The 23,571-nt window shown below is 40.2% G+C and overlaps 1 protein-coding gene across 1 annotated transcript in view; it reads right to left on the bottom strand.

Annotated features, from left to right (window-relative positions):
• The window catches only part of LOC115459499 (CXXC motif containing zinc binding protein-like), a 138,187-nt gene that overhangs the window by 7,128 nt on the left and 107,488 nt on the right, over nucleotides 1–23,571 (bottom strand). The window contains exons 3-5 of the mRNA XM_030189304.1: nucleotides 5,344–5,400; nucleotides 4,402–4,483; nucleotides 3,835–3,866 (exon numbers count right to left, since the gene is read on the bottom strand). Coding sequence (XP_030045164.1) covers nucleotides 3,835–3,866; nucleotides 4,402–4,483; nucleotides 5,344–5,400 — 171 coding nt within the window. The remainder of the gene's footprint in view (nucleotides 1–3,834; nucleotides 3,867–4,401; nucleotides 4,484–5,343; nucleotides 5,401–23,571) is intronic.

The following is a 23,571-nucleotide window of genomic DNA, read 5'->3' as shown; positions in this document are numbered from 1 at the left end:
AAAAAAAAGTCTGACAAGCTAATGATTAGTGTTTTCATGGCTAGCAGCGTGAAAACAACCCAAGATACCCTCGACTACAGTGTTTCGTAAACTGGATTATATCTATCAGATAACTAAGCTGACTGCTATACAGACTACTGGGATGTTTATAGTGCATGGAAACTTACCACGGCAAGTGCAAAGTCAGCGATTGGAAGTGAGGAGCATGGTATCTGTTGATTCCTTATCACGCAGCTGTTATGTCGTTGTCTATTTTTGGCCTCTACCCCTGCTTGGGAAGAGGAGGGGGAATGGGAAGTTTAGTTATATTCTGATGTTTGATTTTTTTTTTTGAAGTGCTACTTTTTACGTTTCTCCATGGCTTCTGTATTGACTTGGCTGTTTTAAAGTATGAAAATATATATATATTTTTAATGCTAGCAATTACGCCTATATGTCGTTATCCAACGCTTATGTCAACGTTCACGTGCCAACATTTAGGCCTGGTCTATGGCAGGTGTAAATGCACACACAAGTGTTATTTTTTAGTAGGTAATTCACACTATTCTATAAGTTATGTGCCAGGTTCTATATATGGCGCTTAAAAAAAAAAAAAATCAACGCGGAAAACATTTCCTCCTAGGCATATTCTACAAGATTTAGGCACGGTATATAGAATTCGCTTAGCTGATATCCCAGCGCTTAACACTACACGTCTTTATTTACACCATCGAAAACGTGGCATAAATCTCTGTGCAGACTCAGCCATATTCTGTAAAGGGCGTAAATTTGGGAACACCAACAAAACATTAATTTCCCTGCCCGTGCCCTTTTGAACTGCGCACTTAAGAATTTAGGCGCAGTTCGTTACAGAACACGCTTAGCGAGTTATGTGTTTAAATTCTAATTATTGCCAATTAGTGCTCATTACTTATGTACTGCTTGTTAAGTACTGTTAACACTGGCTTGTTAAGCCAATGAAGTTACGAGCGTTGTTATGGAATACACTTAGATTTCAGCGCAGAATGCTAGGCTCGATATATATAGAATCTGGCAGAAGGCGCGTACATATGGGACCCGCCTATATGCATGCCCCCTTGCAAAAAGGATATAGTGGAATTAGAAAAGGTACAGAGAAAAAGTGACAAAAATGATAAAGGGGGTGGGATGACTTCCATATGATGAAAGGCTGTGGTTAGGGCTCTTCAGCTTGGAGAAAAGACGGCTGAGTGGAGATATGATAGAGGTCTATAAAATAATGCGTGGAGTGCAACAGGTATACTTGAATCACTTGTTTACTTTTTCCAAAAATACTAGGACTAGGAGACATGCGATGAAGCTACAAAGTAGAAAATTTAAAACGAACCACAGAAAATATTTCTTCACTCAACATGTAATTAAATTCGAATTCATTACCAGAGAATGTGGTAAAGGCAGTTAGCTTAGCGGGGTTTGTAGCCCTTGCTCTCTGAAATACAGGCCAATGGCTCAGGCTAAGAGCTAGGCCTCTTAAAAAACAAAAATCATCTCTGACACAAAATACATTTTACTGCAGCAAAAGCTGAAATGAGTTCCCAGAGAGCTGGCAAGGGAGGGGGACTTTGCTCTTGCCAACAATCCTGGAAGTGGCACCTGCAAGAAGTCATGAGCTAAGATGTTTTGGCTAAATGTAATATAGTTGTGGGTCAAGTGCAAGTAGAGGGCAAAATGACCGGTGAAGTCATTTCTTCACAGATGTTGTCCTAAACATATTTTGTTTATACTTAGGAGTTTGGGAACATACATAGTAATTCTGATCAACTGATAAGGGCCAAGAGTTCTGGTGAGAAAGCTAGGGTCCATTGGAATGAATGGGGTCAAAATGGTATAAAAAGGGGAGTCAGAAGGGTAGTAGATCAGAGAAGGCTGTAGACAGAAGACCATAGAAGACTCCAGAGGGCTGATGTGTCATGTAATGCTGTTCCACCATGTGACTGCCTGATTTGCCTGTACTGCTATAAACTATCTTCTTATATCTCAGTGAGTCCTGATTATGGAGCTTGTCAGTGCCCAGTCTGCATAGACAGACTGGGGGGGGGGGGGGGGGATATGAGGTCTAAGTAATTGGTGGGGAACACAAATTAAGCATATTTTGCTAATAAACTATATTATATCTACTGAATACTGGGTTTCTTTCAAATTGGGGTGCCTGCTGCTGCTTTGACTGTGCAAAACCATCATGAGCAGATGCAAGGTTGGGGTAATTAAATATTCAGAGGGAACTTGCAATCCTTTTCAGGATAGTAGAAAGCCCATGGCTTCCGCTGCCCAAACGGAGGTGGTAGACCCAATTATATTCAGGTTTTTAAAAAAAGGTTTGGACGGCTTCCTAAAGGAAAAGTCCATAGACCATTATTAAAATGACTTGGGGAATATCCACTGCTTATTTCTGGGATAAGCAGCATAAAATGTATTGAACTTTTCTGGGATCCTGCCAGGTATTTGTGACCTAGATTGACCACTGTTGGAAACAGGATGCTGGGTTTGATGGACCTTTGGTCAGTCCCAGTGTGGCAATACTTATGCACATTACATGTGCAATTTGTAGACTATTGCTTAGCTCATGCTTACTCTTATGTGGTCCTATTTATGCGGTTAACCTGACCAGTTAAATTCTGAATGTCAGCACTTAACCAGTCAAGTGCCGACTCCACCCCTGGAATTCCCCCCTTCGCTCCCAAATAGCCGGTTTTGAGTTCGGCACTAACTGGTTATTTTCAGCGGTACTAACTGGTTGAAAATGACCAGTTAGCCCTGAACAGGTGATTTAACTGGCCCAGAGCTACTTCTGTCCAGTTAAATTGTGTTGAATATCGACCCCACAGTATGAGAATGTAGGACCCACCCATGCCCCGCCCACACATATGTGAGTGTGTTACATTCACACCAAGTGCTAGAATTCTGTAATTTTAAATGTAAACCTAGAATGCAAAGGATACTACTACTACGAATCATTTCTATAGCGCTACTAGACTACGCAGTGCTGTAGAAATTACCGTATTTTGCGGACTAGAAGACGCACTTTTTTTCCCCCCAAATTTGGGAGGAAAATGGGGGGTGCGTCTTATAGTCCGAAGGTAACGAGGTCCGATTTCGGGATCACCCTCCCCCCGAGTTCAGGATCGCCCTCCCCTACTCACGTCACGCGATGTTCCCTGGTGGTCTAGTGACGTCGGGGCAGGAAAGAGCCCCCTCTTTCCTGCCCAGCGCGCTGCTCTCCGTCCTCCTGTATGCTGCCTGACGGTCTCTGCGAGATTCAAAATGGCCGCCTAGAATTGAAGTCTCGGCGGCCATTTTGAATCTCGCCGAGACCGTCAGGCAGCATACAGGAGGACGGAGAGCAGCGCGCTGGGCAGGAAAGAGGGGGCTCTTTCCTGCCCCGACGTCACTAGACCACCAGAGAACATCGCGTGACGTGAGTAGGGGAGGGCAATCCCGAACTCGGACAAGACGCACCGGAGCACCTAGGTTTTAGAGGAGGGAAAAAGGAAAAAAAAATTTTTCCTATTTCCCTCCTCTAAAACCTAGGTGCGTCTTATAGTCCGAAAAATACGGTATACACAGATACTTTTTGTCCCTATAGGGCTCACAATCTAACTTTTGTACCTGGGTCAATGGAGGGTTAAGTGACTTGCTCAAGATCACAAGGAGCTGAAGTGGGAATCAAAGCCAGGTCGCCAAGATCAAAGCCCACTCCTCCACTCCTTTGTGTTTAACCCCACTAGCCACCTCAATAGTTCATAACATAAAACCCCATCCCCCACTATGAAAGAGTATATAAATGTTCCACTCTAAAACAAAACTGCAGTAACTTACATTGTAAGGCTTCAAAGTATGTCTTAAAATGTCTACAAGAAAAACAGAATGAACAAGTGTCAGTCCGTGTGTTTCTCTGCAAATGTATAAACAGCATGAAGCAAAACACGTGTGGATCAAACTCACCATTCTACTAAAATATGTACCAAAAAAACAAACAAACAAACAAACCTGACTGGACCGGTCTCAGGACTCGAGTCACTGGATGATACGAGAGGTTTGCTGTCGGTTAGGAACAGCTGGGACAACATAGAAATGGTTTATTTTATCGCACTTGCTATACCGCCTTTCCCTTTACACAGCACATTGAGCCTGCCATGAGTGGGAAAGTGCGGGGTACAAATGTAACAAAAATAAAAAAAAAAAGCGGCATACATCAGATGAAAGCCCACAGCCCCTCGTGGGCTCAATCCCAGGGCAGCAGAGGAGAAGGGAGGAGTACTGTTTGCCTCTGATAACTGATGAATTGTCCATGAGGACGTGGAGACTGTGTGCTACCCAGACATACCTTCTGAAGTGAGGAACTGCAAACTTATCTACTACAGTATATGTGTAATAATGACCCACCTATGGAGTTCTCCCTGGCACACAGTTTGCACTTCTGTACCATGCTGGCACTTCCTCGGCTTCCCTTTAATGGCACACTGTCCTAGAAATGATACAGAGACTCAGCATCATATGTAAATGTACAACACAGAAAAAAAATACATTACTCAAGGCCGGCTCAAGAAACTGTGCCACATTGAGTCGACTTTGCATTGGCACCCCTGGCAATCTGATCTCCCACCCCCCACCCCACCCGCCTGTGATCTGGTCAGTCCCCCTTCCCCCCTCCTGCTGGTCCAGTTGAGGCAGTGGCTCAGGGTACTAGTGATAAAGGGCATCAAAATCCCAGTCCAGCATCTATCCCTTTAGGAGTTTGAAGGTACCCCAGACTGGGATTTTGGTGCCCTGGGCCAGTGCTTCACCTGGCTCCATAGGTTCAGCCAGCCCTGATGTTACTACGATCATGTCAAACCTTTGTGACAACTGCAAAACCAAGTCTATTTCACAACTATACAATAACCCCCACCCGCGTTTACCCAACACATTACACTCTGAATTAACGCCATTAGGAAACGGGTTTGGCCATTGTATTCTTATGTTAGAAAAGAGCAGGGCTTTTTTTGAGGGGGTACTGAGTAGCTGCACCTTTTCCACTGTCTGCTAAAATTGACCCATGGACCCCAAGTTTCAATGAAAGAACTCAGGCTCTACACACAAATTCTGCCTTATTTTAGATTCTGTGACTGGTTGCAGGGGGCCTGAAGATGTCATGATAGTTTTTCGACACTTAATATTGTTTCGATATAACAGGAGGAGGATTTTTGAGCCGATAACATGGAGAACCTGTGACATATCTAAAGCGTTTTCCTTCCTGATACAGATCTATTTCTGCGATAAGCCTAAATTTTGAACATGAATAAAGTGGGGTTTAATTCTTGTGTTTTAAATTTTTTTTTAACTTACCATTAATGTGATGTACTGCCATTTTTCAGACACCTCAGCACAGTTGCTGCATTTCAGCTAAAAAGAAAAGACACCTCCATCAGTCATCAGTTTGTACAATGGCTCTCATAAGAACATAAGAGTAGCCATACTGGGTCAGACCAATGGTCCATCTAGCCCAGTATCCGTATCCTGTTTTCCAAATAGTGGCCAAGCAAGGTCACAAGTACCTGGCAGAAACCCAAATCATGGCAACACTCCATACTACAAATCCCAGGGCAAGCAGTTGCTTCCCATGTCTGTCTCAATAGCAGACTATGGACTTTTCCTCCAGGAATTTGTCCAGACCTTTTTTAAACCCACATACACTAACTGCAGTCACCACATCCTCTGGCAAAGAGTTTCAGAGTTTTACTATTCATTGAGTGAAAAATATTTTCCTATTTCTTTTAAAAGTATTTCCGGTAACTTCCTCGAGAGTTTAAAAAAAAAAAAAAATCGATTCCGTTCTACATCACTCAGGATTTTGGAGACCTCGGTCATATCTCCCCTCATCCGTCTCTTTTCCAAGCTGAACAGCCCTAACCTCTTTAGCCTTTCAGTGTCCCTCTGTGCAAAATCCTTGAGTAATATTTTAGAGGACCATTTTAAAAAGGTACTGAACTGGCAAAAATAACCAAACCTCCCCACCAATTTGGCTATACATGTGCACTTTTAGCTGCATTAAAAAATGCGGTGCTCCTGGAAGCATTTAGGTTGGGCAGGGAGAGAAAAACCATGCAGGTGAAGTGTAAAGTACATGAATTCTTAATGCATGTCCACTGATGTTGCAAAATTCCCAAGAAATCGATGCAGGTTATTTCTCTTTGAAAATTTGAGGAAAGTGCATGCAGTAGAAAGAGAGCCTGCAAACTGTGGCACTCGGGGAAAATACTATTACTACTACTACTAATCATTCCTATAGCGCTACAAGGCAGTGGAGGAGTGGCCTAGTGGTTAGGGTGGTGGACTTTGGTCCTGGGGAACTGAGGAACTGAGTTCAATTCCCACTTCAGGCACAGGCAGCTCCTTGTGACTCTGGGCGAGTCACTTAACCCTCCATTGCCCCATATAAGCCGCATTGAGCCTGCCATGAGTGAGAAAGCGCGGGGTACAAATGTAACAAAAATAAAATAGATACTATTGGGGATTCTACATGGAATGTTGCTACTATTGGAGATTCTACATGGAATGTTGCTATTCCACTAGCAACATTCCATGTAGAAGGCTGCGCAGGCTTCTGTTTCTGTGAGTCTGAGGTCCTGCACGTACGTGCAGGACGTCAGACTCACAGAAGCAGAAGCCTGTGCGGCCACATTGGTGATCTGCAAGGGCCGACTTCTACATGGAATGTTGCTAGTGGAATAGTAACATTCCATGTAGAATCTCAAACATGTAGAATCTCAAACAGTAGCAACAGTGGAGGATTGGCCTAGTGGTTGGGGTGGTGGACTTTGGTCCTGAGGAACTGAGTTCGATTCCCACTTCAGGCACAGGCAGCTCCTTGTGACTCTGGGTAAGTCACTTAACCCTCCATTGCCCCATGTAAGCCGCATTGAGCCTACCATGAGTGGGAAAGTGCGGGGTACAAATGTAACAAAAAAAAAAAAAAAAAAAAAAAATATATATATATATATATATATATATATATATATATATATGTGCAGCGCACCATACAGAAACAAGACAGTCCCTGCTCAAAGAGCTTACAATCTAGATAAGACAGGTAAACAAACAGAATAATAAGGGTAAGGGAATAAAGATGGTCATCAATGATCAATTCAGATTTGTTGACCAAAGAGAATATTCCAGACAGGTTCATCAAAGGTGCCAGCTGCCTCCCTACCTACAGGAAAACCCCCTTTGCTAAATAGGTCCTATGATATTAGGGATAATATTTAAGGAATTAAAAAGAAAAAGTTTCAGACTACTTCATTGGTATAACACTTTCTATATGTGTTGACAAAATAAATACACCAGTTGCTAGAAATAAAAATGAACAGGGAAATAAGTTATCAGAACTGTTGAAATACATGTATGGGTTTTTTTGTATGGTTTGCTTTTTAAATTCATAAGCCAACAATACCACTGAGACATTTAAATATCTCCGCAGCTTAAATGCACAGGAGGCAGACCTTTTTCAACTGAAAGGACGCACTGGAACACGAGGGAATAAGATTAAGTTAAAGGGAAAAGAGGTAATAAGGAAATACTTCTCTATGGAAAGGGTGCTGGATGCATGGAATGACCTTCCAGTGGGGGTGGAGACACAGACTGTATCTGAATTCAAGAAAGTGTGGGACAAAGATGTGGGATCTCTTGGGGGGGAACAAGGGATAGTGAATGACATGGATGGGCAATATTATCCACTATCCGTCATTTTCCCCGTTTCTAGGGCACTGCCCTGTCTACCACACCACATCTCAGAGCACTGTTCAACACTCCTTTCTTACAGCATTACACTCTCGTACACTGTATTCTACACCCCTGTAGTGCACTCCATGACATTCCTGTACACTGTAATACAGTGCACAGGAGTGTCATGAAGTGCAATGCACTCCAGGACACTGTGGGGCCGATGCTCAAAAGTCCCCTTTAAAAACCATGTCCATTTAGATCCATGGTAGAAGTTACCGATTTTGAAACAGCGAGCAATGCTCATAGGAAAATCGCATGCAAATGAGATTCACATAAATTTAGAAAGCAGCTCGGTAGGGAAAGCACCTAGCACGTGCGCAGAACAGTCTCTCGGTAAGTGTCCATGTTCTGCTCATGCCCAGGAATCCCTCTGTAGATACTCTCTCCTTTCCTCTTCCACACTTGCTGGCTCCACTGACTCCCTGTATCCTTTCCCCTGCAATGCTCCGATTCTGGCTCCACCTTCCTCCTGCAGCATCAGAGCAATTTGGTATTGAAAATAAATCTCCTTGATTAAAGCCGCCCCAGTTGCTGCTCTGCCCTCTAAAACTGTTCTCTGCTCTCAGACAAGTTTTGCTATTGAAAAATGCAAGCAAAGTGCTTCTCCCAGAAGTTGCCCTCACACCGACAGCTCCAGACCTCATTGGAGCTCCTTTCTCTGCATCGCTTGGAATGCTCAATTTAATACTAATCAGACTGTTATAATACATTTGCATAGGATTACCGTTGCCTGCTACTGCAATCAGTAAGATGGACACAGAACCCCTTTGTGCATTACTTGCCAAATAACATACATGCTAAACTAGATAAAACTAGTCAAAAATCAGACATTCCTAGCATGGATGGACCGTGCAGGTCTTTTTCTGCCGTCATCTACTATGTTACTATGGTAAGCTGTGTGCATCAACGAGTCTGTTCTTAGAACACTGCATTCCTGCACACTGTATCCAACGGCACTAATACGGGACGGTGTAAAAGCCAGATCTGCGGGATCCCTGGGATCTTCCGGATCTGTTAAGTACTACCTTAAGACTGGAACGGTTCCTTGTTTTGACGGCCACCACTGCTTTATGCAGCGATCAGTAGTCATAACCCAGCGCTTTGGTTCTCTAGTCCTCTATTTCCAGGTTCTCCTGGGCCCTCTGTCATGCACTATCAAGGAGGTTTAATACACTGGAGTGGACGTGAGCCTATATAGTCCACTGTAAGTCTTTTGGTTAATCTCTGTTTCCACTCCCCCGTGCAGCCGTCATTGCCATATACTCAAAACAGCAAGCAAACCTAGGAGTTGCTTGATCCTCGCATAGCCGCTGAGAGGGGGGTCAGGGGGGGACAAAATTCCCCGGGCCCGGCACTGCAGTCTCACCTGCCCTCCATCGTCGACCATCTGCCACCAGGCCGGGCCCCCTGTATTGAAATCACAGCACCTCTCACCTCCGTGTGAAAGCGTTGTAGGCAGCAGATCCCTTCGGCCCTCCTTCCCTCCTTGTGTCCCGCCCTTGTCTGACGTAACTTCCACGAGAGTGGGACACAAGGAGGGCCAAAGGGAGGCGATCTGCTGCCTGTTCACACGGAGAGAGGCGCTGTGATTTCAATGCAGGGGGCCTGGCCCGGTGGCAGACGGGGGGGGGGGGGGGGGGGGGAAGGGGGAAGGGGGAGCAGCAGCAGTGGTGGTCTAACCTTATTCAACAACAGAAAAATGCAATTAAATATGATTTACATTATTCTTTTCTCCTATAATATTGTAGACAACAAAGGATCCCCCATGGTCTTAGGATCATGAAGGGACCCACTATTTTCCAAGATAACCAGACATTTTTAGATAATTGGTGTAAAATATTAAATAAATGTTCACTTGATTTAATGATTCTTTTGATTGAAAAGGCTAAAATGAAAGCTGATGATATTAAAAGTCAAATTAAGATTGATCTTAACCATCTTGAGAAGGAAGACAGTAATTTTAACACCATTATATTAGATGTGAATTCCCGTAGTAAGAGCTTTAGACAAGAAATCAAACAAGGCAAAATAGGAAAGTTTAAAAGAGATAATTATGACTACAAAAGAGGCCCTTATTTATCCATGGGCCACTACCAGAGTTAAATATCACACTAGAAGACAAAATAGATCACAATCACACACCGAATCATATAAGAATAGATCACGATCCACAAATAAAGACATTTGATGGTAATCCAATTTCTCACAATAAGAATCACATTACAGTTCAGGCACATCAAACACATCCTAACAGTTCTCCCATTACTAATAGGGAGAAAAACCGCAAGAGATTTAGGAGTATGTCAGAAGACGAACTGTTTACATCTCCTTTAACTAGTCCAAAAACACAAGACGCACCATCTCCACATTTTTTAGAACAACTTTAGAGGAAAGACCATTTTCAGACGGAGACATACTTCCACCGTCGACCCGGAATATTACCCACCAAGATTTCCATTCCAAGGAAGAGGTTGCGGAAGAGGTAGAGGGAGAGGACAGAGGAGAGGCTACCAACATTGGTAGAAGGTGTCCCAATTTTCAACCTTTCACAATATACTCTTAAGGAATAAGAAGTAAATGTACTAAAAAAAAAAAGGCCTTTTTCACCTACCTCTCATTACGATGCTTTCCAAACCCGTATAGATCTTTACAAATTTCAAAGAAAACTACAGATCAAACAATTTTTTTCCAATACTGATTATCCTCATGTTGATAGGTCTGTTGTTAAAAGCAAGTCTAAATCTATTCCTCCGGGTACTGTTGACCCCGTCATCAAAAGTTTTGACAAGGTTATACTAAGAGGTATTGTCAACTGTTAAAATAGTCAAAAAAAGACGCCCATTTCACAATCTTACGAGGGATGAAAATTTGGCTTTACACTTTTTATCATCCAATAAGGATATTATCATCAAACCAGCCGATAAGGGTGGAGGCGGCGTCATTATGGATCGTTCCATTATATATTGAGGAAGTGATGAGACAACTTAGAGACACTACCTTCTATGTACGCCTCCCATGTGACCCGACAGAAAACTTGAAAAAAGAAATTACAGAAAATGTCGAACATGCTTATAAAATGGGTTACTTAAAAGTCCAAAGAAAAAGATTTTTTGGTAACAGAACATCCCATCACTCCCACTATATACATACATTTTACCTAAAATCCATAAGTCTACTACCAACCCCCCTCCCCCTCCCCGGTAGGACAACAATCATCTAAGGAAATAGAAAGTGGTTCAAGCACCGAACCATCTTCACTGATTATCTTTTTGAGACCTTACATACCTAAAATAGACTCTTATGTACGTGATTCTTCTCACTTTATTTCCATGTTAGAAGATCATGATGGTGATCTGGAGGGACTACTTTTAGTAACATTCAATGTCAAATCTTTATATACCAACATACCTCAGCTTGAGGCCTTGATCGTCATTGAAGAGACTTTACACAATAGACAGACCGATGTAAGGATTCCCAACAGACTCGTTCTGACATTGGCCACTTTGGCCCTGACTAAAAATTACTTCTGTTTTGATGGACATTTTTATTTATAAACTAAAGGCACAGCTATGGGGGCACCTATGGCCCGATATAGCTAACCCTATATATGGCCAAATTTGAAAAAAAAAAAAAAATTTCTATCTGACCACCCTTACAAACAACATATTAAGATGTACAAGCGGTACATCGACGACATTTTTATCTTGTGGAAGGGTGATGCTGACCCTTTACAAGTTTTTTTTTTGGTTGGATTAATACATGTGATTCCAACCTTAAATTTAAAATGCAGTTTAATATGGAGAATATCCCATTTCTGGACGTAATGGTAAAGAAGGATAAATATTAGCTATCAACATCTTTATATAGGAAGCCTACAGATAAAAACTGTTACCTACACTATTCCAGTTATCATAATCGAGCCTTAAAGAATAATTTGCCATTTTGTCAGTTTCTTAGACTTAAAGGAGTATGTGCCAGCACAGATGATTTTTATAAACACTCCAAGGAACTATCAAATAGATTTAAACAATGTGGACATCCCAATGCATGTATATCACAAGGCCTCAAGCAAGCCAATGCAAGACCGAGAGAAGAATTATTGAAAACTGGTACGATACCAAAGGTGATAGTACGTGTATTCCGTTTTTCATTAATGAGTCATGCTTTCAAAAACATAATCCTAAAATACTGGCATATTGTACAAACGCACCCCTGTTTCAGAGATATTACTCCCACTTTCAAGGAACCCCACCCCAATTTAAGGAATCACCTGGTCCCTTCTACACTACCAATCATACAAGGCAATACAATTCAACAGTTTGCAGGTCATCAACCTTGTAATTCCTGCTCAATTTGTGTACATTCATTACAACTTAATACTTTTACAAATCCTTGTACTGGTAAACAATATAAACTTAGATTTAATAGTGATTGTAACACCAAGAATGTTGTGTACATTATGTGCCCATGTAAAAAACTATATATCGGAAAAATAGGAAAATTAGAGTAAGGATTATTGAACACCGCAGTTGTATTAGGAGACAGATTAAAACTGCGCCCTTGGTAGAACATTGGATTCATGCAAATCATAAAATTGAAGATATAAAATTTGTTGTGTTCCAAGTTATTAAAGTAAATAACAGAGGTGGTAACCCTGATTTAACTCTTGAGAGCAGAACAACGGGCCATTTATCAATTAGATTGAGTATCTCCAAAGGGTCTGAACAACGAGATTGAAATGATACATTTCTTATGAGTTATTTTTTCCAAAATTTTATTGCCGTCATTTCAAATAGATAATCTCATTATCAGTATCAACATCAATATTTAATATATTTGTTATGATGTATCATTTTATTTATGTACTATCATTAATAATGTCCTGAATGAATTGTGTATATTCTTTTGCACATAATTCATTTCCGTTTTCAAATTTAAAATACGAGTCTTTTTTTTTTATAGTCACTAGCTAATATTTATGCTGTTCTTTTTTACATTTTTCTTGTCATTCATTTGTATTTGATTTTTCCTTATGCACCTTTACCATTTTATTTTTGATTTTAATATACTAGTACCTTCCCTTTGGATATCAATGAAGATGAGGTCACAAAGGGGAGGTACTACCCCAGGTTAAATCTAAGTATATACTAGACCTCTTATTGGATGTTACATTGTGATGACGCCAGAGTAGGGAGGAGTAATCCCTCAAGGCATCCTACATAAACGACCGCCATTTTGAACCAAATGCTCGCAAGGATTGAGAATACTAGTTATTTGGATTTTCTCCTGAAGCAGCAGCGAAACAGATGGGTCCCTTTACTGTCGAGAGATCCGGTTATGGGATCAAATAGGATTAAAAGAAGAGTACATTCTGGCTATTTTTCACTTAGTGGAAGTAATATCGATTCAACGGAGAATGAATTGAATTGTTCATCTGGAACCAAAGCTAAGTACTATATAGACTTTGATGATATTACTCACATGGAAATTTACCAACTTTAATTCATTATCAAAATATCTTCCTAGAAGTTGAAGTGATAATAGTTTCCAGTTTATGTTCTGTGATACCTTCAATATCCTAGTATTGAACAGATTTTTTTCAATCTTTGATTGGAATGGATTATTGCTTTATCGCCCTATCAACTCCCCATTGTTACATTCCATTGTTCTATTCCCAAATGATATTTTGACTTTGACTTCCCATAACTCCTCACAGTGTAACCCATAATCATAATGCAACAAATTGTATTTCCATCATTCACAATATATTGTAAGCCACACTGAGCCCGCAAATAGGTGGGAAAATGTGGGATACAAATGCAATAAATAAATAAAAGATAGTTATTTTCCTCCTGCCGTTTTTTCACTACAGACTTTCTTCCATTATTGGAGATTCTTGGAAGTTTTTTTTTATTCTGTAGTGTTTTTCCGTTGGAGGAGGAGCCTATGATGTTATTTTCACCATGCCAGAATCCCCTTTGAAAGTTATATGTGCTCAGAATCCTTTAATAGTTAAGTCTATTGACCTTTATAATAAAAAGTGGCACAAGGCTGCCAAGAAAAATGCTACCTTCTCTTGGCCACAAGAGGGATCCCTTGATCCATGTACTCTTAAATACCTTAATTTTTGTCACTAAAAGATGACAAAAAGAGTAAAAATGAAATTACCCGTTTACAAATTTTGGATTTGTGGCTCAAAGCTGCTGATATGGTAACCCCACAAGTCACAACTATATCAGGTCCAGATACTTCTGGGTTACCACCACCTTATAATCTCCGGAATCCAACCTGTCCCACTGAACCTACTGAGGTTACTGCGGGACTGTATCCAGATCTACAAGCCACAATTATTGATGCCTCGTCGACTGTAGCTGTTGGTTATAAAGCCTTACCACCTAAAACTACTGTACAGGAGAAAAAGGTTTCTATACCGGCACCGTCTGAGTCTACTCACGCGCCTTGTAAACCTAATAATCCTTTTGTGTCTCCACCAGCAGCGTCACAAAAAGAGACAACTTATAGTTACCTTTCTGGTGCTGTTAATCTCACGCCCCTTACAGACCCTGCGAGTTATTTTTCCCAGCTGGAAAATGAAGCCCGTCACAATTCTAAGTATCATCATATTTACGGTGATTGCATCCCTTTTGAGCACCTCGCCGCTCCTGGTGTGGTTTCCAAAGTACCTGTGGAACTTAAACAGGGAAATCCCACATGATGCCTCATTAAATTCTCTTTCTGAGAAAGAACAACCACCTTTAACCAGTGGTGTGCTGGTAAATTTTTAACAGGCTCTCTCCCCGGTCCACCTCGGCGCCCCCCCCCCCCCCCCCCGCCCACCTCTGCGCCCCCCCCAAAATTGCAGAGCTGGCTATAGCCAGTGGGGGGGGGGGGGGGGGGCAATGCATTACTATCTCCAGGAAAAAAAAATTAAATGATCCCAGGTTCCAATCTAATTCATGTTTAATGTGGGATAAAATGCCATAAATAAGTAAATAAATATAAACTTTTAATGTTGAGCACCTGATTCTCAAAGGAAACATATTCCAAACACTATAATGAAAATAAAATGATTTTTTTCTACCTTTGTTGTCTGGTGACTGTTTTTCTGATCATGCTGGCCCAGTATCCGATTCTGCTGCTATCTGTCCTCTTAACTCCGTTTCCAGGGCTTCCTTTCCATTTCTTTTTTTCCTTTCCTCCTTTCTTCTTCATTTCTGGTCCTCAGCTTCTGCCTATTTTCTTCATCCATGTGCAGTTTTTCTACTCTTCCTTTTTCCCTCAGCTCATCTCCTTCCTCACTCTTCCCTCCCCTCCATCCATGTCCAGCATTTATTCTCTCTCCCCTCCTCTCCCCCTGCCCTCCATCCACCCATGGCCAGCAGTGACCCCTGCCCTCCATCCACCCATGCCCAGTAGTGATCCTCCTTTCCCCGGTCCTCCATCCACCCATGCCCAGCAGTGACCCTCCTTTCCCCTGTCCTCCATCCACCCATGCCCAGCAGTGACCCTTCTCTCCCCTGCCCTCCATCCACCCATGTCCAGCAGCTCCCTTCTCTCCCCTGCCACCCCCTCCCGACTTGTTTCACAAATTCCCCTGCTTCCTCCCTCCCTCCCAATCCGGTCCCTCACCGACCCTACCTTGGCCATCAAATTCTTCGGGGCAGGCAGTGTTGCCTGCCCGCTGCCATTGCTGACTTTCCTCCGCCGCCCGATCGCGCTTCAAAATGGCCGCTGAGACTTACAGAAGTCTCGCGAGGCCGCCTCTGGAAGTCTCGGCGGCGATTTTTAAAGCGTAAACAGGCGGCGGAGGAAAGTCAGCGATAGCAGCGGGCAGGCAACAATGCCTGCCCCGAAGAATTAGATAGTCAAGGTTGGATCTGTGAGGGACCGGATCTGGAGGGCGGAGGGAGGGAGAGCTGGCCTGCCCTTTCCAACAACCGGCTCGCAAGTCCGGCCAAAATTTAACAACCGGATCTTGCGAGCCGGAGTGAGCCGGCTCCAGCACACCACTGCCTTTAACTAATTTACATTCTGCAATTTCTGCAGTGTCTCACCTGAGGAATTAAAAAAAATAAATGAGCAAATCCGTGGTAGTCCCTTATTTACCCGCCTCCAAGCGGCTAAACAGCGTGATCTTCCAGGCGATATATTGAAAAGTGATCTCCCAGAACTTGAGGCATTAATGTTACCCACAGACCTCACTCCTAAACAATATGTTGCCCAGGAGGGTACTGCTTTTTACGTGGACCCCTGGGTAAACAATCTGGCCGGATGGTCAGAACAGTTATGTCCACAGGTTGATCTCCCAGAATAGGATCACTTGCTCCTTCTCATATGACTTTAGCACGTAAATGTATTCGTCAGAGTTTGGGAGATCCCATGTGGGACTATGCTTATATGCAGAAGTGTCTCCTGGTTTGGGAAAAATATGAACAGAAGCCCAATCCTGTTCAATGTTGTCCTCTGCCAATGGAGGAGTTGCTCCTGCAAAGTATATCCCTTGGTCCTTCGCAGACATTCACACCATCGTCCAGCAACTACCCCCAATTAGTAAGGGTGCCGCCCCATGGATTACTATTTTTGAGAGAATTTCCGGATATTATAAACTGTCTCGGCGACATCAAAGCAGTTCTGGCCAAGCTGCCTGGTGTCGACGCGGACACTATTTGCCCATGCTGGTTTGGATCAAGTTTCTATGGGAAACTGATTATGATGGTGTCTCCTTTGGTACACATCGAAATGCTATTTGGGATACACCATGCACCACTTGTTTCCAACCCAGAGGGAATTTTCCCGTCTTATAAGCATGTGTTGGGACCATGCAGAAGACAGTATTGAAGTTTGTGTGTCCCAGTTTATTGACAGTTAATTGATTTGATTACCTTATTTATTTTTTGTCTATTAGATTGTAAGCTCTTTGAGCAGGGACTGTCTTTCTTCTATGTTTGTGCAGCGCTGCATATGCCTTGTAGCGCTATAGAAATGCTAAATAGTAGTAGTAGTAGACAACTGGAAGTCTGACACAGAACTTGATTATTTGGATCAGAATGTCTCACCTTTATTTTATCAGACTTTGCAAGACACTCTTCCACCTCCAGTAAAGACTAAACTTGATTCCATCCTTGCTTTGGAACTCAAATCATGGTCTGAAATTTCTATGACCACAACAAAAATGAGCGGAAGCTATCCAGAAGGACCAGACTGAAGCCACAGATGTCGGAAACCAAAGTAATTTATTACGACCCAACACGGTCCGTGTTTCGGCCAAAAAGGCCTTCTTCAGGGGTCTAAAACAAAAATACAACATATATAATAATAACAACATAATAAAAACATAAAGGCACATATTATATATAATAGTGGCTTTAAAATAACATTTTATATCTAAAATATACATTTGAAGTACATGTATGTAATCGCGAGTAAATTGTACTGATGGATTGTATTAAATAAAATATATATAATGGATGCAGAAGAGGCACATGAAAATGGTAGTCTTATAATGGCCATGCATATTATACAAAACAATAAAATATGTAAAGTCTAAAGTTTAGAATTTAAAAAATCAATAGATGGCTAAAGATTTATGTAGAGATACATGAAAGGACCCACCATTTTCCAGGACAACCAGCCTTTTTTAGACAACTGGTGTAAGATTTTGAATAAGTGCTCATTGGATCTTATGATCCTTCTCATAGAGACAGCAAAGCAGAAAGCAGAAGATTTGAAAAGTGTAATCCAAAAAGATTTGGAGTCCCTTGAGAAGGATGATAAACATTTTAATGACATCATTTTAGATGTTAATAATCGCAGTAAAAGCTTTAGACAGGAACTAAAGCGAGGTAAGATGGAAAAGTTCAGGTGGGATATTGATGATTATCGCAGTGGCCCAGTATACCCATGGGCCAAGGCAAAGGTAAAGTATCAAGTTAAGAGATCAAGGAAATCACAATCCTATGCAGAAAAACATGGTATTTAGACATCCCAATAGAACAGATACCCACCATGAACCCAATAATAAAAACAGCATAACTGTTCAGGCTGAGGTACATCAGAATATAGAAGGGGCCTCTAGATCAGTTGACAGAGGAAGGAGTCGTAAGAGAATTAGAAGTATGTCTGACGATGAACCCTTTACATCTCCTCTCTCTAGCCCCACAGCACAAACTACTTCAACACAACATTTTTTAGAACATCTTTGGCAAAAGAATTACCCCCGGAGAGACAGATACACCTCCGTCATAAGCCAAACACCTCCAGCTCACAATTATTTCCCCTATCACAGAGGTCGTGGAAGAGGCAGAGGCAGGGGCAGGGGCGGAAGACAAAGAGACTTCCGACCCTGTTGGTAGATAAAATTCCTATTTTTAATTTATCTCAATACCATCTTACAGATCTAGAAAACCAAATATTGCAGAGGGGCCTCTCCTTCTCCCCCACATCTAACTATGATGCGTTACAGACGCGTATAGACCTATTCAAATTACAAAGGAAACTACAAATTAAACATTTCTTCTCTACCAATTCCGCCTCTTATATAGATATGTCCGTTGTAAAAAGGCAATCTAAATGGGTCCCTCCAGGTCCAATAGACCCGATTATTAAAGCCTTTTATGAAGTGGTTCTTAGAGATATCACTTCTCTAGAGAAAAGTGGCACTAGAACTCCTTTTTACAACTTAACTAAAGAAGAAAATATGGCTCTACGATCTCTGGCATCTAATCGTAACATAGTCATCAAACCTGCTGACAAGGGTGGGGGTTTGGTAATCATGGATAGGGCCTCATATATCTCTGAAATTATGCGGCAGTTAAATGATACAGAATTTTATGTTCCTCTTCAAGAAGATCCAACAGAATCTCTGAGAAATGATATAATTGAAGTAGTCGAATATGCTAGCAAGATGGGGTATTTGACAACTAAAGAGAAACAATTTTTAGTGAATGAACATCCCACTATCCCCACGATTTACATCCTACCCAAGATTCACAAGTGTTTAGAGAACCCCCCTGGACGCCCCATCATTTCGGGAAATGGCTCAATTTTAGAGCCTTTATCTATTTTCATTTATTTTTTTCTGAGACCATACATTCCACTTATCAAGTCCTATGTACGAGATACAGCACATTTTATCAATATACTTGAGGAATATGATGGTGACTTAGAGGGATTAATGTTAGTCACCTTAGATATTGAGTCACTGTACACAAACATCCCACAATTAGAAGCGTTAACCATTGTTGAAGAAACTATCAGAGATAGGAAAACCAACATCAGGATCCCTAACCGCCTCATTATGACTTTAGCCACCATAGCTCTCACTAAAAATTACTTTGCCTTCAATGGAAATTTCTATTTACAAATCAAAGGAACAGCTATGGGGGCTAGTATGGCCCCCGATATAGCTAATCTTTATGTCGCCAAATTTGAAAAGCTGTTCCTTGATGACCATCCATACAAAGAAGAGATAAAGCTATACAAAAGATACATAGATGATATTTTCATCTTGTGGAAGGGCAATATAGAATTACTCAATGAGTTCCATGGTTGGCTTAACAGTTTAGACACCAATTTGAAGTTTAAAATGCAATCCAGCACGAGGTGTATTCCATTTCTAGATGTGCTAGTCAGAAAAGAAAAATATTGGCTGACCACATCACTGTACAAGAAGCCTACAGATCGTAATTGCTATTTACATTATACTAGCTACCACAATCGTGCTCTAAAAGATAATTTGCCTTTCTGCCAATTTTTGAGACTCAAACGTTTATGTGCCAACACGGAAGATTTTTTGGAACAATCTAAAAATCTCACAGAGAGGTTTATTCAAAGAGGATACCCTAAAGCATGTGTTAAGAAGGGTTTCAATAAGGCATGTGATAGAACAAGAGAAGATCTTTTACAGACTGGCAATAAGATCAAGGTGATTCCTGATATTGTATGCAATTTCCGTTTTTCATCATTCAGTCACCATTTTAAAGATATTAAGAAACATTGGCATATCATACAGACACTCCCTTGCTTTAGAGACATCACACCGACATTTCCTCTTTCAAGGAATCCAAAGTTGAAAGATCTTCTAGTTCCATCTGCTCTTCCCACATTTGATAGGACAGTTGAAGTTAGGGTTGGCCATCAACCGTGCAATAAATGCTCAGTTTGCGTTCACTCATTAACTCTTCAAGAATTTGTCCATCCTACCACCAGAAAACGCTATAAACTAAATTTCAATAGCAATTGTCAAACACAAAATGTGGTATATATCATTTTATGCCCATGTGGCCTGATATATGTTGGTAAGACCAGTAGGATGATTACGGCTAGGATTATAGAGCATCGCAGCTGCATCAAGAGACAAATTAAGACAGCACCTTTGGTTGACCATTGGATACAGGCTGAACACAAATGTGAGGATATAAAATTTTTCATCCTTAAGACCTTTAAAAGCGGTTGGAGGGGTGGAAACTTAGACAGCACATTGCTAAAAGCAGAACAACGCGCTATTTATGAATTAGATTCAGTAATCCCGAATGGTCTAAATAAGGAATTAGAACTTATACATTTTTTTATAATACACATCTACATAATAGCACTTGCTCACTATTCACTGGATATACATGTATTTCCTTGGATCTGGCTCAAATTTTATTTTTTAATTATTTTTTAATTATTTTTAATTTTTCCAATCTTTTCAATTTTTAAATATACATATATATTTATTTAATTTCCTCAAATATATATGTACATATACACATTTACATTTTTCATCACTCACTCATTTTTCATCACACTACTTTTTCTTATCCATCTAATATAATTTTTGAAATTATTCATGGTTGGTTTAGTTCGAGATATCGCACAGATTACTCTCTGTACGATTAACAAATAAGATCCTATATCATTGTTCCATTTTGCATACGTCACTAATTGACTGAGACAGTCTGAAGTGTCATCTCACCTTCTTTTGAATATCGAGGTTTTCAGCCATGATAGGCTGCCATACAGAACTCACACTATTAAGCGACGTCAGTGCATTTCCTATAAATAACCGCTGAGTCGCTATCGCTGGGTTTTAGCACATCAGCAAGCCTATGTAGACAGCACTCGCAAATTTATTCAGACAGTATCAGCGGTAAGTTTTCAATCGTTTCATTTCTATAATACATACACTGTTGCATGTGTAAGTGGACAGTATTTGTCTACAGTTTAGTTTTTATCATGATAGCGTCTTTACCTATCTAGTTTAGAAATATATCCGTAGGCTTTCATTTTTCACTCCGGCCGGATTTTTAAACTCTCGTATATTCAACTATATGGGACAAGCATCTTTAAATATTAAATATTATATAGACCAGCTTAGTCCCACTAGATTCTTTAACTAAACATCTGGTTATATATTTCTAATAAACCCATTAGTTTTAATATCACAACCAGTTTTTAATCGCCCTCAAGATATAAGGACTGTCTTAATTACATTCGGGTTGGAATTTCAAGATTTCTTGAGACATCAAGGCCCTCAACTAATATTATCCTGTACACATCACTAATTGACTGAGGCAGTTTGAAGCGTCATCTTATTTTCTTTTGAACATCGAGACTCTAAGCCACTATAGGCTGCCATATGTGACTCACCACCAAGCGACGTCAGTACATTTGCTATAAATAACAGCTGATTCGCTACTGCTGGTTTTCAGCGTATCAGCAGGTCTATGTAGATAGCACTTACAAACCCATTCGGATAGTATCAGCGGTACGTTTTCAATCTTTTATATTTCACTTTCATAGTTTTTGCTCTAAAAATATATGGTTTACTTTAATTATACTCGGTGCTTGGATTTCAAGTTTTTTCGAGAAGTTATTATAATCACTTTTGAACATCAAAGCTCTCAACTAACATTAGCTCGCACATATTGTGTATACCATCTATTAATTAAAATAACGGTGTTCTCTGGCACTGGCCGGTTAACTGTCATTTGAATAGTATCAGCGGCATTACTTTTACTGCATCCGAGAGCACTTATATATCAGTCAACTACGTACATACATATATATACGGATCGTATCTGTTATTTTTGCCATGGATATTTTATTTTTTATTTCATATTTTATTTTCATTTTCATTTTTATCTTTATTTTCATTCACATTTTATCTGATATCAAATATTTATATTTGCAAGGTTTTTATATTTAAATAGACTTTGTATGCATTTTCAAGGCTTTACCAATACCCATTTTCATCCATGTAATTTTTATATTCCTGTATTTTTGTCCAGATCATCTCACTCTTTTGTGAGACCCCTTTTGGAGGAATACCAGTATAAGCCAGTCTGAAGGTATGATAAATACTGAATAACGCTTATGCAAAAGTTGGTGTCTCTATAATTAATAATTACTTCCATTTATGTTTATACTTATCTTTACACCCATTTTGGGTTTGTAATCTTGTCGTTTGTATCTCTACATAAATCTTTAGCCATCTATTGATTTTTTAAATTCTAAACTTTAGACTTTACATATTTTATTGTTTTGTATAATATGCATGACCATTATAAGACTACCATTTTCATGTGCCTCTTCTGCATCCATTATATATATATTATATATATTTTATTTAATACAATCCATCAGTACAATTTACTCGCGATTACATACATGTACTTCAAATGTATATTTTAGATATAAAATGTTATTTTAAAGCCACTATTATATATAATATGTGCCTTTATGTTTTTATTATGTTATTATTATATATGTCGTATTTTTGTTTTAGACCCCTGAAGAAGGCCTTTTTGGCCGAAACACGGACCGTGTTGGGTCGTAATAAATTACTTTGGTTTCCGACATCTGTGGCTTCAGTCTGGTCCTTCTGGATAGCTTCCGCTCATTTTTGTTGTGGTTTTGTCTTTTTGCGGGAGATTTTGGACTCTCTCTGTTGTTGCTTTCTGAAATTTCTATGCACATTTACCATTTTGCCCGGCTTCATGAAAGAGAGTGCAAAAAGCCTCAAGAAGACATGCTTAAGACCTCGGGGAATTCTGGTCCAGGTAACAAGAAGATTTAAAAATACCACCTGAACAGCAAATATCCACATTAAGCCAGATTCGTCAGTGCAGGTGAGGAAATATTTAAGTACATTTTGCTAGCTTTTTTTTTTTTTTTTTTTAACAACTTTTTAAATAAAAGAAAATGTTTTCTAATTAAAAAAAAAATTATTTTAAAGTAGTTTAAACTCTTTCAGAAGGAAGATGAGATAAATGGTTTCCTTGTAGTAAATATTATAATTATGGATAGGACTCTGGCCTGCTTACGTGTTTTAGTGGTCATATTTGGGGTTTTTTTTTTTTTGTTTTTTTGTTTTAGAGAAGTCTCCGACTAATTTTATCATGATCATATAGAAAAATTTGCTGATGGTCCATGACTTGTTGCTCTAGAGAATCAGGAAATATAGAAAACACATGCCTCTTAATCAACTGTAAGAAATGTATATAATGGCCAGGTAATTTTTTAAAATCTTTGTCATCCAAGAGGAACAGTGTCAGCCCAGTTGCTTTGTGCTGGTTCACGGAACGATTATAGATTGATCAGGGATAAAGAAAGTTGAGCATGCACACTAAATCTAGCACCCGTTAGGGGGAGTACACATGTACTGTAGATGACATCACTAATGCTGACAACTACTAAGAACTGATATGAACCAAACAAGCTCAGAATCTGGCATTATTTGCTGTCTAGATTTAAACCGGACTCATCTGTTGATTTTTTAAATCATAATTTGTTAGCATTAACAGACCA

The sequence above is a fragment of the Microcaecilia unicolor genome, unplaced genomic scaffold (genome assembly GCF_901765095.1).
Source record: "Microcaecilia unicolor unplaced genomic scaffold, aMicUni1.1, whole genome shotgun sequence".
NCBI lineage: Eukaryota > Metazoa > Chordata > Amphibia > Gymnophiona > Siphonopidae > Microcaecilia > Microcaecilia unicolor.
Note: the sequence above shows the minus strand (reverse complement) of the source record. Positions and strands in the feature narration are given on the sequence as shown.